The sequence below is a fragment of the Hyaena hyaena genome, unplaced genomic scaffold (genome assembly GCF_003009895.1).
Source record: "Hyaena hyaena isolate Hyena2069 unplaced genomic scaffold, ASM300989v1 scaffold_917, whole genome shotgun sequence".
In the NCBI taxonomy this organism is placed as follows: domain Eukaryota; kingdom Metazoa; phylum Chordata; class Mammalia; order Carnivora; family Hyaenidae; genus Hyaena; species Hyaena hyaena.
In genome coordinates this window covers 666,498-686,179 of record NW_024081537.1, presented here as the reverse complement: position 1 = coordinate 686,179, position 19,682 = coordinate 666,498, and the positions used below count along the sequence as shown (strand labels likewise).

Below are 19,682 nucleotides of genomic sequence, written 5' to 3'. Positions count from 1 at the left end.
CTTTGAATCCCAAGAGTCTAGGAGGAAAAGAGATGGAGTCTACCAGGAAGAAAGTGGGAAAACCAGATGGCCCCATAGGTACTTGATTGCGAACTGGGGGAGATAAAATGGGTTTCAGAGGCATTGAGGGGAGGGATCCCCTTCTGCAGAGAGGCAGAGGGAAGAGAAAGAGCAGCTAGGGAAGCGTAGGGCTGTATGTGTACAATAGAAAAACCTCCAACAGGATAGAGAGGGATCCTATCAGCCAATCTAACTGCAGGGCTTTCTTTGGTCTGGGGCCAGCTGCCTTGTTCAAGCACCTGGGGAGGAGGGGAATCACCTCCAGGTTCGGTGGAAGGTCAGGGATGCAGTGTGCAGCAGGAGAATCCAGTCCCATCCCCTGAAGTGCAGCATCACAGCCGCAGGACAACTTATCATCGGGCGGCATCATTAACACACACAAAGTAGGAGTTTCAAACTCAGCTAAGTGTGGAACACAGGAGCCAGTGGAGTAAGACAGCCCACCTGCGGCACAGTGAGGACAGATCCAAAGGAGTGATTTAGCACACCTGGTCTGTGAAGAAGGGACTAGGGGATTGTCATTTTATCCCCACATCCACAAAGGCAGGGCCTCAGGGATCAGTCAGCAGGGCCTAAAGTGGAGGCTGTACCTACCTACATCAAACCACGGCCCTCCACACTGGATAGCTACTTATCAACTGGAGCTGGAGCAGTGGAACCAAAGGCCCCCTCTGGACAAGCACTGCAGCATTGCTGGATTAATTCTAGATCAATTCTTGTTATTTAGATACATTCTCCCTTTTCTCCTTCTTAACTCTTCCCTCCTCTAGGTGGTTACTCTGGTTATTGGTTTGCTTAAACAGATATATTTAATCCATTATCTTGATGCATGTTCTATATCTCCCTCTTTACTTTTGTTTCTCTCTCTCTGGAATAACCAGGCCATATAGTCGCTTTGGGTAACTTTATCTTCGTTTCTTTTTCCTCATCTCCTTCCTTATTCTTTCTCTCTCTCTGGATTAAGCCTTTAAGTCTCTCTGCCTGGTAAATGCTCATTTTTCTCTTTCTTCCATCTCCTGTCATTTCTCTCTTTGTATATGCTCTTCCATCAGCACCGCCTACACCCTTTTCTTTACTTGTAGCTGGTGTTTCTGGTTTTTTGCTTTTAGACTGTTTTTTGTTTTTGGGGGGCTTTTGTTATTGTTTGCTTGCTTGTGTGTTTTGTTTGTGCATTTGCATGTTTTTGTTTCCTGTTTGCTTGTCTGTCTGTTTGTTTTCCTTCCCAGGGCTACTTCAAGGAGAAAAACAAAACACACCTGGTGGAGGGTCTAAAACATCACTACGAGTAGGGAAATAAAATAACCAAAGTAACAATAACAGATAGCAAGTAACACTCTCCAAAAAACACCTCCTGAATGGCCAGGCCCTGGACAGTGTATGAGACCCCTTTAATATAGCAGTACTCACAGATGCAGAGCACATAACAAGCTTTTGAAACTTATAAGGGACAGCAAGCTAGCCAAAATGATGAAACGGAAGAACTCTCCTCTAAAGAAATTCCAGGAAGAAGTGACAGCTAAAGAAATGACCAAAACAGATATAAGCAAAATATATGAACAAGAATTTAGAATAAGAGTCATAAAATTAATTTTTGGGCTTGAAAAAAGCATAGAAGACAGCAGAGACTCCATAGCTGCAGAGATCAAGGATCTTAAATAGTCATGATGAATTACAAAAAAATGCTACAAATGAGGTATAAAACAAAACGGAGGCAGCCATAGCACAGATTGAAGAGGCAGAGGGGAGAATAGGTGAATAGAAGATAAAATTATGGAAAAAGAGGAAGCCAAGTAAAAGAGGATAAAATGATCCAGAAAGAGGAATTAGAGAACTACATGATCCAATGAAATGGAACAATTACCATATCATAGGAATTCCAGAATAAGAGAGAGAAAGGGGCTGAAAGGGTACTTGAACAAATCAGAGCTGAGAACTTCCCCAACTGGGGAAAGGAAATAGACACTGAAATCCTATAGGCACAGAGAACTTCCCTTAGATGTAACTTGAATTGATATTCTGTATGACATATCATAGTGAAACTGGCAAAAACTAAGGATAAAGAGAGAATTCTGAAAGCAGCTAGGGATAAATGGGCCTTAACATACAAAGGGAGACACAGAAGTGTAGTAGCATACTTATCCACTGAAACATGGCAGGCCAGAAAGGAACGGCAGGAAGTCTTCAATGTGATGAAAAGCAAAAATATACAGCCAAGAATCCTTTATCTGGCAAGCCTGACATTCAGAAGAGGAGGAGAGATAAAGGTTTTCCCAAACAAACAAAAACTGAAGGAATTCATCACCACTACATCAACCCAACAAGAGATCTTAAGGGGGACTCTGAGGGAAATCTTGCAAGGAACACAAAGTACCAGAGACATCACTACAAGCATGAAACGTACAGTGAACACAAGGACTCTAAACCCATAGTTTTCAATAATAACACTGAATGTAAATGGACTAAATGCTCCAATCAAAAGACATAGGATATCAGAATGGATAAGAAAAATAATACCCATCTATTTGCTGTGTACAGGAGATTCATTTTACACCTAAGGACACCTTTAGATTGAAAGTGAGGGGATGGAGAATTATCTATCATGCTAGTGGAAGTCAAAAGAAAGCTGGAGTCGCCATACTTATACAAACTGGACTTTAAATTAAAGGCTGTAGGGGCGCATGGGTGGCTCAGTTGGTTGAGCATCTGGCTTCGGCTCAGGTCATAATCTCACAGTTCATGGGTTTGAGCCTCAAAGCCTGCTTCGGATTCTGTGTCTCCCTCTCTCTCTGACCCTCCCTTGCTCACGCTGTCTCTCTCTCTATCTCATAAATAAATAAAATCATTAATTTTTTTTTAAATTAAAGGCTGTAACAATAGATGAAAAGGGCATTGTATAATAATTATAGGGTCTATCCATCAGGAAGAGCTAAAAATTACAAATGCCTATGTACCAAATTTGGAAAAACCCAAATATATAAAACAATTAATCACAAACATAAGCAATCTTATTGATAAGAATGTTCTAGGGGCACCTGTGTGGCTCAGTCGGTTGAGCGTCCGACTTTGGCTCAGGTCATGATCTTACCACTCGTGGGTTCGAGCCCTGCATTGGGCTCTGTGCTTACAGCTCAGAGCCTGGAGCCTGCTTCAGATTCTGTGTCTCCGCCTCTCTCTGTCCCTCCCATGCTCGTGCTCTGTCTCTCCTGTTTCTCAATGATAAATAAATGTTTTAAAAAATGATCTAATTGTAGGGGACTTTAATGCTCCACTTACAGCAATGGATAGATCAACTAGACAGAGAAGCACTAAAGAAACAATGGCCCTGAATGATACATTGGACCACATGGACTTGACAGATATATTTAGAACTCTACATCACAGAGCAGTGGAATACACTTTATTCTCAAGTCTACATGGTACATTCTTCAAGATAGATCATATAATGGTTCACAAAGCAGCCCTCAATAAATATAAAAGAATTGAGATCATACCATTCACACTTTCAGATCACAATGCTATGAAACTTGAAATCAACCACAGGAAAAAGTCTGGAAAACCTCCAAGAGTATGAAGGTTAAAGAACATCCTACTAAAGAATGAATGGGCCAATCAGGCAATTAGAGAAGAAATTTAAAAAATATATGGAAACAAATGAAAATACAACAATCCAAACCCTTTTGGATGCAGCAAAGGCAGTCCTAAGAGGAAAATACATTGCAATCCAGGCCTATCTCAAAAAACAAGAAAAATCTTAAATACAAATACTAACAGCACACCTAAGGGAACTAGAAGCAGAACAGCAAAGATACCCCAAACCTAGCAGAAGAGAAATAATAAAAATCAGGGCAGAAATAAACAATCAAGAATCAAAAAATAATAATAATAATAAAGATCAGGGCAGAAATAAACAATCAAGAATCAAAAAAAAAACCAAAAACAATAGAACAGATCAATGAAACCAATTGCTAAACCTCTAGCCAGGCTTCTCAAAAAGAAAAGAGAGAGGACCCAAATAGATAAAATCACGAATGAAAATGGACTTGTTACAACCAATCCCTCAGAAATACAAGCAACTATCAGGGAATACTATGAAAAATGATATGCCAACAAACTGGATAATCTGGAAGAGATGAACAAATTCCTAAACACCTCACACACTACCAAAACTCAAACAGGAAGAGATAGAAAGTTTGAATACCCCATAATGAGTGAATCAGTTATCACAGGTCTCCCAACAATTAAGAGTCCTGGACCTATGGCTTCCCTGGGGAATTTGACCAGACATTTAAACCAGAGCTACTACCTATTCTTCTCAAGTTGTTCCAAAAAATAGAAATGGGAGGAAAACTTCCGGACACATTCTATGAAGCCAGGGAATCACTTTGATTCCCAAACCAGACAGAGATACAGCAAAAAAAGAGAACTATAGGCCAATATCCCTGATGAATATGGATGTAAAAATTCTCAAAAATATACTGGCAAATCGAATCCAACAGCATATAAAAAGAATTATCCACCATGATCAAGGGGGATTCATTCCTAGGTTACAGGGCTGGTTCAATGTTCGCAAATCAATCAATGTGATACATCAGATCAACAAAAGAAAAGATAAAAACCATATGAACCTGTTGATAGATGCAGAAACAGCATTTGACAAAATATAGCATCCTTCTTTAATAAAAACCCTCGAGAAAGTTGGGATAGAAGGAAATTACTTAAACATCATAAACGCCATTTATGAGAAGCCCATAGCAAATATCACCTTCAATGGGGAAAAACTGAGAGCTTTCCCCCTGAGATCAGGAACACAACAGGGAAGTCGACTCTCACCACTGTTGTTTAACATAGTGCTGGAAGTCCTAGCATCAGCCATCAGACAACAGAAGGAAATAAAAGGCATCGGAATTGGAAAGATGAAGTCAAACTTTCACTTTTTGCAGATGACATAATACTCTACAGGGAAAACCTGACAGACTCCATCAAAAGTCTGATAGAACTGATCCGTAAATTCAGGAACGTCACAGGGTAAAAAATCAGCGTACAGAAATCAGTTGCATTTTTATATACCAATAATGAAGCAACAGAAAGAGAAATCAGGAAACTTATCCCATTCACAATTGCACAAAAAAGCATAAAATACTTAGGAATAAACCTAACCAAAGGTGTAAAAGATCTGTATACTGAAAACTATAGAAAACCTATGAAGAAAATTGAAGAAGACACAAAGAAATGGAAAAACATTCCATGCTCATGGATTAGAAGAATAAATATTGTTAAAATATCAATACTACCCAAAGCAATCTACACTTTCAATGTAATCCCAATCAAAATTGCACCAGCATTCTTCTCCAAGCTAGAACAAACAAACCTAAAATGTGTATGGAATCACAAAAGACCCTGAATAGCCAAAGTAATATTGAAGAAGAAAACCAAAAGAGGAGAGGCATCACAATCCCGGACTTTAGTCTCTACTACAAAGCTGTCATCATCAAGACAGTATGGTATTGACACAAAAACAGACACAGACCAATGCAATAGAATAGAGAACACAGAATTGGACCTACAATTGTATGGCCAACTAATCTTTGCAAAGCAGGAAAGAGTATCCAATGGAAAAAAGACAGACTCTTTAACAGATGGTGCTGGGAGAACTGGACAGTAACATGCAGAAGAATGAAACTAGACCACTTTGTTACACCATACACAAAAATAAACTCAAAATGGATGAAAGACCTAAATGTGACATAGGTAACCAATGGGATGGGAAAAGGTATTTGCAAATGACATATTGGATAAAGGGCTAGTATCTAAAATCTATAAGGAACTCACCAAACTCCACGGCCAAAAAAAACAAAAAACAAAAAACAAAACCAAAAACAAATAATCCAGTGAATAAATGGGCAGAAGACATGAATAGACACTTTTCCAAAGAAGACGTCCAGATGGCTAACAGATACATGAAACAATGTTCAACGTCACTCATTATCAGGGAAATAGAAATCAAAACCACACTGAGATACCACCTCACACTGGTCAGAGTGGCTAAAATGTACATATCAGGAGACTATAAGATGCTGGCGAGGATGTGGAGAACGGGAATCCTCTTAAACTGTTGGTAGGAATGCAAACTGGTGCAGCCCCTCTGGAAAACAGTGTGGAAGTTCCTTCAATAAATTAACAATAGAACTCCCCTATGACCTAGCAATAGCACTGCTAGGAATTCACCCAAGGGATACAGGAGTGCTGATGCAGAGGGGCACATGGACCCCAATGTTCATAGCAGCACTTTCAAGAATAGCCAAAACATGGAAAGAGCCTAAATGTCCATCAACTGATGAATGGATCAAGAAGATGTGGTTTATATATACAATGGGGTACTACTTGGCAATGAGAAAGAGTGAAATCGGGCTATTTGTAGCAATGTGGATGGAACTGGAGGGTATTATGCTAAATGAAATAAGTCAGTCAGAGAAGGACAAATAAATGCTTTCATATTTGGATTTTAACAGAAGACCTAGCAGAAGATCATTGGGGAGGGGAGGGGGAAAAATAGTTACAGAGAGGGAGGGAGGCAAACCATGAGAGACTCTTAAATACTGAGAACACACTGAGAGTTGATTGGGGGTGGAGGAGAGGGGAAAGTGGGTGATGGGCATGGAGGAGGGCACTTGTTGGGATGAGCACTGGGTGTTGTATAGAAACCATTTTGACAATAAATTATATTTTTTAAAAAAGAAAATAAAACAAGAAAGCTATTTCAAATGCTTCTTTATTTAGATACCTTTCCCTGGTCCTGGGATTGAGGGAAAACAGGGCACAGGCAAGGAGAGGGAACAGTGACCAGATGATGAAATAAAAGGATAAGAGTACCCTAATCCATTTTTTAAAATTTTTTATCTATTTCTAGGAGAGAGAGAGAGACAGCGTGAGCAGGGGAGGGTCAGAGAGAGAGGGAGACACAGACTCTGAAATAGGCTCCAGGCTCTGAGCTGGCAGTCAGCACAGAGCCCGATGTGGGGCTCGAACCCACGAACCACGAGATCATGACCTAAGTGAAAGTCGGACGCTTAACCGACTAAGCCACCCAGGCGCCCCACCCTAATCCATTTATAATTGTGGAGTCAGATCTTTCACCAAGATCCGATATTTTTTTCACCAGCAAAAAATATTATTAGCTATGTGAGCCCCCAAGATATACTCCATTATGCCAAATACCCTAAGGTTAGTTCAGATTCAGGGTGCCTCCTTCCTTAGATCAGTTTCCAAATAGGATTCAGGTCTACAAAACAAATCTCTGGGTTCCATTTATCAATATCCAAGGTTTTAGCTATTAAGAGGACCTAGCAAGGTTTGCTAGACAGACTGGTTTTTGAGATGGGTGACTTACTTAAAAATATAATTTCATGGCTCATCCTTGGACTTCTTGGCTGTGTACCTGGACTCTCCTAGGTTATTAATTTGTCACCGCAGCATTGACAGAGTTGAGCTAATGTCTTCATGAAACCTTTAGGATCGAAGTTCAGTTCTCCCACCATCATGGCTTCCCTTCATCTTCTCTTCTACCACAGTCTGGCCCTAATGTCCTTGACTTTCTAACCCACTTACCAAAGGACAGCAGGGCATCACAGTTAAAAACATTTTCTTGGAGCCAATCTACCTGAATTCAGATCTTGGCTCTATTACATAATGTAACATGGGGCAAATTACTGAATATTTTTATGCCTCAGTTTCCTTATGATAACAGTACCTACATCACAAGACTGTTTTGAGGATTTCACGTTATTATAAGCACTTAGAAAAATGACTGGTATGTGATACACATTACAAAAATGCTTATTAAATAAAATAAATAAATACCTGTACTAGACCGGATTATCTCTGTCCCAACAACATGGCCCAGCAGGTCATACTGATTCAGACGAGAGCCATCCTGTGCCACTTCCACAGATTTGTTCTTCCCAAGAGTCCAAGAATAAACCACTTCAGCTGTTGTATAGGCATCTAAGGCAGAAAAGGGTCAAGAAGAAGTTGAAGGAAAAGCAAAATAATTATCTTTAATACTAAACTTACATGAGACTGAAATACAACTTTCATCTTAAAAAAGTTCTGGGTATACGTTCTGCTTCAGCTAAAGCACATTTATCCATCCATCTAGAAAACATTCACTGAATGACTTCTATAGTTTATTCTGGGTACACAGAAATGAACACTAAGTGGTCTCTTCTTTCAATAACTCGGTCTTCTGGGCTGTTAATAAACTGTTAAACTTTTCCTTCTCTTGAAGGATAGACAGTAGAGGCAAGGGGAGGAATACCTAAAATATATCTAATGCAGATGTCACAAATTCAAATGCCTGCAGGAGCTACAGGTGTATCTTAACTAAGTAAGTCAGGCTATTTGTATTTTTTTAAAAATCCTGTCAGAAATATAATAAAATTTTTAAAAATGATTATGGGGTAAGCATATGAGATAAGGTAAAAAATCATAGTAGGAATATTTTAAATTAAATACATTAAAACTTCCAAATTAAAATAGCAATAATTATCAAAATTTTCTTTATTATTTTTTAATGTTTACTTATTTTTGAGAAAGAGACAGAGCATGAGCAGGGGAAGGGCAGAGAGACACACAGAATCCGAAGCAGGCTCCAGACTCTGAGCTGTCAGCACAGAGCTTGATGTGGGACTCCAACCCATGAACCGTGAGATCATGACCTGAGCCAAAGTTGGATGCTTAACTGACTTAACCACCCAGGTGCTCTATTACAATTTTCTTTTAAAAAATATTACCACTTTGATTTGCAAAACAGAAACTTGCCTCCTTTTCTTCTGTACCAAGATGTTAATGTCAGATATTATATTTGGAATTCCCATGTTGAGTATGGAGTTTAGTATGGATTAGTTTTAACAGAGGTGTGGCCAAGAGAAATGGTTAGAGAATAAGGAGTGAGGTTATTTAGTTTAAGTCAGTATCTTAAAGGAAAAGAGTTGCTTTCTTTCCAGACACAGATTTAGTCTTTGTACAGTGGGTTTAAGTTCTGGGGTAAGCATCTTGCCCTAACTTAGGCACGTAGGCTCATAAAGAGAAGCTGAAGCATACTCTTCATCTATTTCTCCCAACTTGTTCAAGTCACTGGGAGCTCTCCAGCTCCTGATGGCAGCTGCTGTCTCTGTAATATGCTTTATTTAAGCCTTTTATCACAAAACAGATAATTCCTAGTGAATCTAACAATGAACAATCATAAATTTGTCTCTATAAAACTTTGCAACATTGGATATACATTTCATAAGTCTGACATTAACACTAACATATACTAATTATGGTCCACTTATATTATATTTAGGACTTTTTTCAATATACCCAAGTAAACCATTTTCTGATTTGCTTGTAATGGGAAACAGCCAAAAATTTCTTCATTCACATAAAAATTCTCATTGAAATCATGAAAAATACACATAATTCTATAGTAATTTTTGTATCTGTGCTCTCATAAGCTACAAAAGAAAATGCCACAAGAAATACAACTTTCCACATAATATGCTCTGTATATGGCCTCAGTCATTTATTCAACACAGACAAAAATACTTCTAGTTCAACATATAATTCTTCTGCAATAGACATTTTTATAAATTTGGCATCTATAAAATATTTTGGGGGGTACCTGTGTGGCTCAGTCGACTAAGCGGCCAACTTCAGCTCAGGTTGTGATTTCATGGTTTGTGGGTTTGAGCCCCATGTCACGCTCTGTGATTACAGCTCGGAGCGTGGAACCTGCTTTGGAGTCTTTGTCTCCCTCTCTCTCTGACCCTCCCCTGCTCACACTCTTTGTGTGTCTCTCTCTCAAAAATAAATAAACATTAAAAACAAAATTTTAAAAATATTTTGGTACCTGGGAATGTCTGTTGCTCAATACATAATTGCATTTCCCAGCAGCAACACTCAGTGTATGCATTATAACAGAAAAGTTGTTGAACTTTCAGTTTATGTTTTAAGGTTAAGATTTCCACTGTACATCTTTTTTATATATCAGTTATAGTTCTTTATACCAAATTGCATGATGAATATCTGAAGTTTTATTTCTTCAACAAAGGCATACTTTGTATGCATAGTAAAGGTGTAGAAATATTCATTTCCTTTTTTTTTACTTTTTGAGAGTGGGAGAGCTAGTGGGGGGGCAAAGAGAGGGAGGGAAGGCGGGAGAGAGGGAAGGAGAGAGAGAGAGACAGAGAGACAGAGAGAGAGACAGAGAATCTTAAGCAGTCTCCATCTCCATGGTCAGCATGGAGCCTGATGCAGGGCTCAATCTCACCACTGTGAGATCATGATGACCTCAGCTAAAATCAAGAGTTGGACGCTTAATCAACTGAACCACCCAGGCACCCCAAAATATTCCTCATTTCTATAAGGAAATGCAAACACACCTATATGTTTTGAAACAGTCCTCTCAGTATTTTTTTCCTTATGTTTTGATAGCTACAGGTATAAGAACTATGTCACTTTCCTTTTCATTCTACTAGGAGTTCTTAATTCTATATGTAAAAGTGCAAGTGAGTTGATGAATGGCAACTAACATTGGACTCTTTTTTCAGGAAGAGGGTAGAAAATGATGGAGATTCGGGTGAATGGCAAGAATATGTCCAATTGCAAGTGCAACCACTACTCAGCTGATTGTGGCCACATGAGAATTTGTGACCAATGTCATATCTTCTGATTTCATAAAATAATAAGCAAATCTTGGGTTTTATGTGACATCTCTTGAATTTCAAATCTTTGCAAGTAACTTTAAAAGTTATGGGGTGCCTGGGCAGCTCAGTCGGTTAGGCATCCGACTTCAGCTCAGGTCATGATCTCACGCTCCATGAGTTCAAGTCCCTCCTTGTGCTCCGTGCTCACAGATCAGAGCCCATAGCCTTCTTCAGATTCTGTGTCTCCCCCTCTTTCTGCTCCTCCTCTGCTTACACTCTGTCTCTGTCTCTCTCTCCCTCAAAAATAAATAAACACTAACATTTTTTAAAAAAGTTATAACCACTATATATGGATCAAACAAATGACATTTGCAAGCTACGAATTTTCAACATCTCGTCTAGAGATCTTCTTCTATAGATGGCTATGGTCTTCTGTGATTCAGCCTTGGAAACAAAGCATCTTCTTCTGCCTATGGGTATCTAGGGTTCCCAACTGGTGTTGTAGATCTTTAAACTATTGTCACCAAGAAGAAAGGGAAATAGTCTCCTAAGAATTCTTCTCATTTCCTAATTTAAAAATTATTCTAAGACTATTAAGTGAAGACTATCACAAGGCCCTATCCTCTCATTTTTATCAGTGCTTTCTATCTTTAGTATATATGCTTGGAGTTTCCCTACTCCTAAGCAGAGAATCACCTGTATATTTATTCTTATCTTTGCTTTTCAGGTGGTTGTAATTCTCTATGTTTGTAGGACAATAAAACCAATGTTCTGCCCAATATACCCAAGAGTTTGACAATGTAAAGACTAGACTAGGTCTGTTTAGGGAAAGGGTAGTGGATAGAAAATATTTTCCACCCCTAAGAAAGAAAAGGAATTTTTTGGTAGATCTCTTAACTTAAGCTGAGTACTTTGAGCAGGCAATCCTGAATACTAGCCCTAAAAATCCTAGCATGTCCTAGTACAGATGTGACAATAAAACATGCTGCTATCAGTACCTTAGAAATGGCACTAGGCCCAGAATGGCAACCTGCTTTAAACAAAGTGTAGTAGTTTCATTTCTTTGACAATAATATATGAGAACAGAGGGACTTATAGGGAAAAACTGTCCCTCCGTTATTATGGAGGTCAAAGCAGGAAAGGCATGAACTAATAAAGGAAGAGAAGGAAGAAGGAGAAATAAATTAAAAAAAAATAAATTGAAAGCTACTTGATTGTTCACAGTCTAACCCTGTAAATGCACCCATGGTGGTGAGGGGGGTGGAGTGAGGGTGGAGTCATTGCTTCTGCTCAGAGTGGACTATTAGGGAAGGATTCATAAAGTAGATAATGCTTAGAAGATAAGCCCACCTTTAAAAGGTGAAAGGACATTCATATCAAAAGAACAGCCTGGCAAAGGCAAAAAGCACACAAGAGCATCAATGTTAAGGAAATCAATAGTACCCCTCAATTTAGATGCTAGAGAGAAGCTGAGGTAATATTGCCCTAATTGCCCACACTAAGAAATGAGGCTTTAGTTGTGGATATGCTTCAAGTAGAGAAAGAACATAGCAAAATGTATGCTTTTGAAAGAATGCCCTTGCTGCAGTATGGATGACTGAATGGAAATTAGTGAAACTAAAGCTAAAACATCAGTTAAAAGGCCTTCACAAATTCTGGTGTGAGTGACCCTTAGGGCATAACAGATGGTAATTAAGTTTAATTGAGTGAGATAGAGAGGATATTTCAGAGGTAGAACAGATAGATTATAACTGATAGCTTTTCATGAAAGTTAAGAAAGGAAAGGAGGACATTTAAGGAAGGATTCTACATGACTTTAAGATTGTAGCTTTTACAAGTTGTAGATAATGATGAAATTCATAGAACAAAACCTGTTGAGGAATAGACTCTTCTCCGTTAGGTTTTTTATTTCTTCTCTTCTTCCATGTCCCTTGGCCTCCTTTAGCCTCTCAATTTCCCTCCCATACCTTTCTTCTCTACCCTTTTTTCTCAGTTGCAATCATTCTATTTTCATGGAGTAGCAGGGGTAGAATGTGTGTGTTGAAGGTGAATACTGCAGAAAGAATATCTACCAGAGGATTAGAAATTTTGCATCCCCAGAATGGTCCCCTTAACATATATTGGACAGACTATGATGACACAAGCATTTCATTGTCTCCTTCTGTTACTTGAGTCTCGGTATGTATTAGACCCCAGGAAAATGGGAAATAAAAACAATCCTGCCACAATGGCACCAATGAGAAAGCATTCCCTTTGAACTCATCTTGTCAGATGACTTGCTTGCTTGACTAAGTCAGTCAACAAATATTAAGACATTACATTTGACAGTAAAGGCACAGAGGTGGGGAAGTGTTTCATTAGATACAGTGATCAGAGAAGACCTCTTTGAATGAGTGGTTTTTAACTTGAAACCTAAGAAATGAGAAAGCCAGAACTTGATGGGGAATATTTTAGAACAAGAAAACAGCAAGTACAAAGGCTTCTAAGTAGGAAAGATTTGAACTGTTATATGAGCTAGCAGGCCAACGTAAAGGGGAGAGCAATATGAGATGAAGTTGAAGAAGTATGTAACAACCAGAATACAGAATCTAATAAACCAAGAGAGGGAACACAAAAGGTTTTAGAGAAAAACTAATCAGTCCGTTTGGGCATATTGAGTAAAATTACAAGGATTCTGATGAACATAACAACTATAGCCTAAGATTGGTATATATGAAACCAAATAAAAACAGACATTGTGTAGGTTTATAACTAAAACAAATACTTAAATTCTCAGGACTTTAAATTATCTGAAGTGATAGGACAGCTTATAGCTACTACTTACTGGCCAAATTTTAGATTTCTAACATGAGGTTTATGTGTTTCTGCATCTATCATGGTGATCATGTGGTTTTTGTCCTCTATTATACCAATACGCAGTATTACATTGAATTTTGGATATTAAGCCAACTTTATATTTTTAGGATTGTAAACATAGTGTACAATCCATTTATAAGTTGCTTGATTCAGTTTGCTAGTATTTTGTTGAAGACTTTTCTGTCTATACTCATAATATTTTTCTGTGGTTCTTCTTGTGATCCTTTTTTTTGATCAGAGTAATAACGACCTGATTGAAGGAGTTAAGAAACGTTACCTCCTTTTCTATATTTTGCAACACTTTGTGAAGACTTAGTATTAATTCCTCCTTAAATATTTGGTATATTTCAATGGTGAGGCCATTTAGCCCTGGTTTTTTAGTTTAGTTAGTTTTGTCTTTTTGTTTTGCAGAGGGTGTGGGGACTTATTACATTACTAATCTAATGTCTTTGTTATGAGTTCAAAAACCATTTCTATTTCTTCTTTAGTCAGTTTCAGTAATTTGTATATTTCTAGGAATTTCTCCATTTCATCTAGGCTTTCTAATTTGTTGGCATACAGTTGCTCATAGTATTTCTGCATGATTCTGTTTATTCCTGTAAGGTCAGTAGTAATTTCCTTTCTTTAATAATTTTAGTAATTTAATTCTTCTTCTTTTTTTGGCTTGGTCAGTCTAGCTAAAAGTTTACCAGTTTTGTTGATCTTCTCAAAGAACCAACTTTTAGATTCTTTGATTCTTTTTAATGTTTCTCTATTCTCTATTTAATTTAATTGCCCTCCAATATTTATTATTTTCTTCCTTCTCCTTGTTTTGAGTTTAGTTTGCTCTGTTTTCCTAGTTTCTTAAGATATTAATTTTTATTAATTATTAATTAATTATTGATTTATTCTTTTTATTCATTTTTTCTTTCATTTTAATATAAGCTTTGTAGTTATACATTTCCCACTGAACAATGCTTTAAGCTGATGCGTTCCTTAAATTTTGGTATAAGATACATCATTTTCATTTATTTCAACTATTTTCTTTTTTTTTTTAATGTCTATTTTTGAGAAGCAGTGAGAGACAGAGCACAAGGAAGGGAGGGGAAGAGAGAGAGGGAAACACAGAATCCAAAGAAGGCTCCAGGCTCTGAGCTGTCAGCACAGAACCCGACGCGGGGCTCAAACCCACAGACCGTGAAATCATGACCTGAGCCGAAGTCGGACGTTCAACCGACTGAGCCACCTAGGTGCCCCTATTTCAACTATTTCCTAATTTCCCTTGTGATATCTTCTTTGACCCATTCTTTATTTAGGAGTGCACTGTTTATTTAGGAGTGCATATGTCAGCACATTTGTGAATTTCTCAAATTCTCTGGTTTTTCATTTCTAATTTGATTCAATTGAACACACTTTGTATGATTTTAATAGTTTCAAACTTATTGAATATTGTTTTATGGTCTAATATGGTCTAACATATGTTCTACCCCAGATAAATGTTCCATGTACTCTTGAGAGTAATATGTATTTTGATGTTGTTTGACACAGTATAATAGTTTGTTAGATCTGTTTGGTTTATAATTTTGTTCAAGACTTTTACTTCTATGTTGTTTTCTCTAATGATCTGTTGAAAGTGGAGTTGTGAAATCTTTAGTTATTACTATTGGCTATTTTTCTCCTTTCAATTTTTTTCAGTTTTGCTTCATGTATTTTGGGGTTCTGTGGTTAAATACATGTATATTTACAATCATTATATCTTTCTGATGGATTGGCCCTTCTATTATTACAAAATCTTCAAGGCTTCTACAGAATGTAGAAGAAATGGATAGGAATAGCGCTTCCTGATTGAGAATAAGCACTTCTCTAGAATAATACTTCTAAGATTGCTGTGAACCTTTGGTGAGAGTTTGGGGAAACTTTATTTTGAAAAATTTTTACAATGTTCTCATTGGTTTTATGGGAGAGAATTTCAGAAGGCCTTACTCTACTATTCCAGAATTGTTCCTCATTAGAGATAATTTTTCCCATTGTATTTTTTTCATTATTTAAATTCCAGTATAGTTAACATAGAATGTTACATTAGTTTCAGGTGCACAATATAGTGATTCAGTAATTCCATACATCACCCGGTGCTCATCACAAGTGCACTCCTTAATCCCCATCCCCTATTTCACCCACTCCCCTCCCTTACCTCTTCCCTGGTAATCACCACTTTGTTCTCATTAGAGATTATTTTAAGGCTAATTTTCACTGCCCACTTAAGAATTTAAGAACTTAAATTACTCTTTCCTTCTTGATGCACTCTCTTTGGCTTCCAGGACAGTATGTTCCCTTAAGTTTCCTCATACTTTACCTGTCTTCTCCTCCATATTTACCATGTTATTCCCTTCTCTGTAGCCTTTAAATGTTATACTGACTGAAGAGACAGTCCTTGATACTCCTATCTACATATGTTCATTTCCTTAGTGATATCCTCCAGCCTTTGGCTTTAAATGCCATCTGTGTGAATGATACCTAAATAAAATCTGCAGTCATCTTTTCTGGACATCAGACTTACATTCCATATAACTGGCACCCAGAAGTACTATTTGTGTCCCTGTTCAAGGACAGCCTGTACCATGAGTAACCACTATCCTGGCTATTGTTTCCATGTGGGAATTCCTTCCTGACATTTATTGGAAAATTTATATATTTCTCTGGATATCAAATACTGATAAAAAAATAATTGAAAATGAGCAAAATGGAAAAGTATTATAATTCTTATGTAAGAATTAAAGCTTAACAATGGACATACAGATATCACTGATTTGAAGGAATCTACTAAAGTCAAGTTAAAAGCAAGAGCAGGAAATTCTGGCACATTGAGTTAAAGATTTTGAAATTTCCATGTGTCAGTACAGGAGTATATGTTAATCTTATCAGTTGATTTTGATATGTGTGTGTGTGTGTGTGTGTGTGTGTGTGTGTGTGTGGCCCTGTATGCTGGTAATGGTTAGTCTTTCTGACAAATTATACCTTTTTTTTTTTTGAGGATCAAATGAGAATATATTTTTTAAAGCTTGAGAATAGTAAACTCAAAAGCTACTGGGTAGCATTGTAATTTACTGTTAGGATTGAAGTAATAATATCAAACATTGTGGTCACAGATTAATCAATTTAGGTAATTACTGTAGGACTAATTATTCTTCACAAAAACAGATAATTCCATATTCACACTGCATTCAGAGGTCTGCAATATGACTTCTAATATGTTCTAGACATCTTTGTCAACATCCCCAAAATTCTTTTTTTAATAAGTCTATATTATATGCATAGTATAAAATATACAAACTCTATTATTTCAAGAATAAGTTTGAGATGCAAAGTAAACCTTTAAATTGGTAATTTTGACATTTGATTCTGTGTAGTGCCATTTATCTTGTTAAGAAATAAAGAAAATCTTATTATTCAAATACTCTATAATAAGATTTTCTGGTATTTTCCAGTTTTTGAGTATCTTTTATACACTACTGGTATTTGCTACTACTTCTAAACTTACTATCTCTTACTTATTAGAAGAAAATTTGTATATTCATAGTGAACACTAAGGAACATAAAGAAGATTGGAAATATTTTATGAATATTTAATGTATAATATTTTTAGAAATTCCAACTCTTATTCCTGAATTCCATAGTTTAATATGTTAGACGTTTGGATACATTATCAATAGCAATGATAGATAAAATATTAAGGATTTCTAATATCACAGATTAATTCTGTCTGGTTTTGTATATGATATAAATGAAATCATGCACTATAATACATTTATGTGTCGGGCTTTTGCTCAGCATTAAATCTATAACTTCATCCATGTTGTTGAGTATATTTGTCACTGTTGTACAGGAGTTTATTGTGTGAATATATCATAGATTTTGTATCTGTTCTAAGGGATGTTAGGGTAGTTTTCAGTTTGGGGCAACTAAAATTAGCTCTGCTATGAACATACATTATATGCCTTTTAGTAGACATAAATACTGATTTATGTTTAGAAATATACTCAGGACTGGAAATGTTAGGTTATATGACGTGTTCATGCTGAGTACTAGTAGAAACCAGCAAACAATTCTGAGTTCTCTATTCTATTCCATTGGTCTATGTGTCTGTTTTTGTGCCAATAACATACTGTCTGGATAATGACAGCTTTGTAGTAGAGGCTAAAGTCTGGGATGGTGATACCTCCCGTTTTGGTTTTCTTCTTCAATATTGCTTAGGTTATACAGTGGTTCCATACAAATTTTAGGATAGTGTGTTCTAGTTTTGAGAAGAATGCTGGTGCAATTTAGATTGGGATTGCATTGAATGTGTAGATTGCTTTGGGAAGTAATGACATTTTAACTATATTTATTCTTCTGATCCATGAACATGGAATGTTTTTCCATATCTTTGTGTCTTCTTCAATTTCCTTCATAAGTTTTCTATAGTTTTCATCATACAGATCTCTTATATCCTTGGTTAGGTTTATTCCGAGGTATTTTATGGTTTTCTGCAATTGTGAATGGGATCAGTTTCTTGATTTCTCTTTCTGTTGCCTCATTGTTGGTGTATAAAAATTCAACTGATTTCCGTACGTTGATTTTGTACTCTGCAACTTGGCTGAATTCTTGGACCAGTTCTAGTAGGCATCTGGTGGAGTCTGCCAGGTTTTCTATGTAGAGTATCATGTCGTCTGCAAAAAGTGAAAGTTTGACTTCTTCTTTGCCAATTCTGATGCCTTTGATTTCCTTTTGTTGTCTGATGGCTGATGCTAGGTCTTCCAGCACTATGTTAAACAACAGTGGTGAGAGTGGACATCCCTGTCGTGTTCCTGATCTCAGGGGGAAAGCTCTCAGTTTTTCCCCGTTGAGGATGATGTTAGCTGAGGGCTTCTCATAGATGGCTTTTATGATGTATAAGTAAGTTCCTTCTATCCCGACTTCCTCAAGGGTCTTTATTAAGAAGGGATGCTGTATTTGTCATATGGTTTTTCTGCATCTATCGACAGGATCATATGGTTTTTATCTTTTCTTCTGTTGATGTGATGGATCACATTGATTGATTTACGAATATTGAACCAGCCCTGTAACCCAGGAATGAATCCCCCTTGATCATGGTGGATAATCCTTTTTATGTGCTTTTAGATTCGATTTGCAAGTATCTTGTTGAGGATTTTTGCATCTGTATTCATCAAGGATATTGGCCTGTAGTTCTCCTTTTTTTGGGTCTCTGTCTGGCTTGGGAATCAAAGTGAAACTGGCTTCATAAAATGATTCTGGAAGTTTTCCTTCTATTTTTATTTTTTGGAATAGTTTGAGTTGAATTGGTATTATTTCTGTTTTATATGTCCGGTAGAATTCCTCAAGGAAGCCATCTGGCCCAGGGCTCTTATTTGTTGTGAGATTTCTGATAACTGATTTGATTTCCTCACTTGTTATGGCTCTGTTCAGGTTGTCTATTTCTTCCGGTGTGAATTTTGGTAGTGAGTGTGTGTTTAGGAATTTGTCCATATCGTCGATATTGTCCCATTTGTTGGCACATAGTTTGTGGGCCCTGATAATTGCTTGTATTTCTGAGGGGTTGGTTGTAATCAGTCCGTTTTCATTCATGATTTTGTCTATTTGAGTGCTCTCTCTTTTCTTTTTGAGAAGCCTGGCTAGAGGTTTGCCAATTTTGTTTATTTTTTCAAAAATCCAGCTATTGGTTTAATTGATCTGTTCAATTGTTTCTTTGGTTTCTATGTTGTTTATTTCTGCTCTGAATTTTACTATTTCTCTTCTTCTACTCGGTTTGGGGTGCTCTTGTTGCTCTGCCTCTAGTCCCTTTAGGTAAGCTGTTAAATTTTTCACTTGCTCTTTTTCTAATTTCTTGAAATAGGCCTGGAGTGCAAAGTACTTTCCTCTTAGGACTGCCTTTGCTGCATCCCATAGATTTTGGAATGTTGTGTTTCAATTTCATTTGTTTCCATATATTTCTTAATTTCATCTCTAATTGCCTGATTGGCCCATTCATTCTTTAGTAGGGTGTTCTTTAGCCTCCATGTTTTTGGAGGTTTTCCAGACTTCTTCCTGTGATTGATTTCAAATTTC

The 19,682-nt window shown here is 37.1% G+C and overlaps 1 protein-coding gene across 1 annotated transcript in view; it reads right to left on the bottom strand.

Annotated features, from left to right (window-relative positions):
- GABRA3 (gamma-aminobutyric acid type A receptor subunit alpha3) overlaps nt 1–19,682 on the bottom strand; it is a 338,456-nt gene that overhangs the window by 64,086 nt on the left and 254,688 nt on the right. The window contains exon 7 of the mRNA XM_039220703.1: nt 7,918–8,061. Coding sequence (XP_039076634.1) covers nt 7,918–8,061 — 144 coding nt within the window. The remainder of the gene's footprint in view (nt 1–7,917; nt 8,062–19,682) is intronic.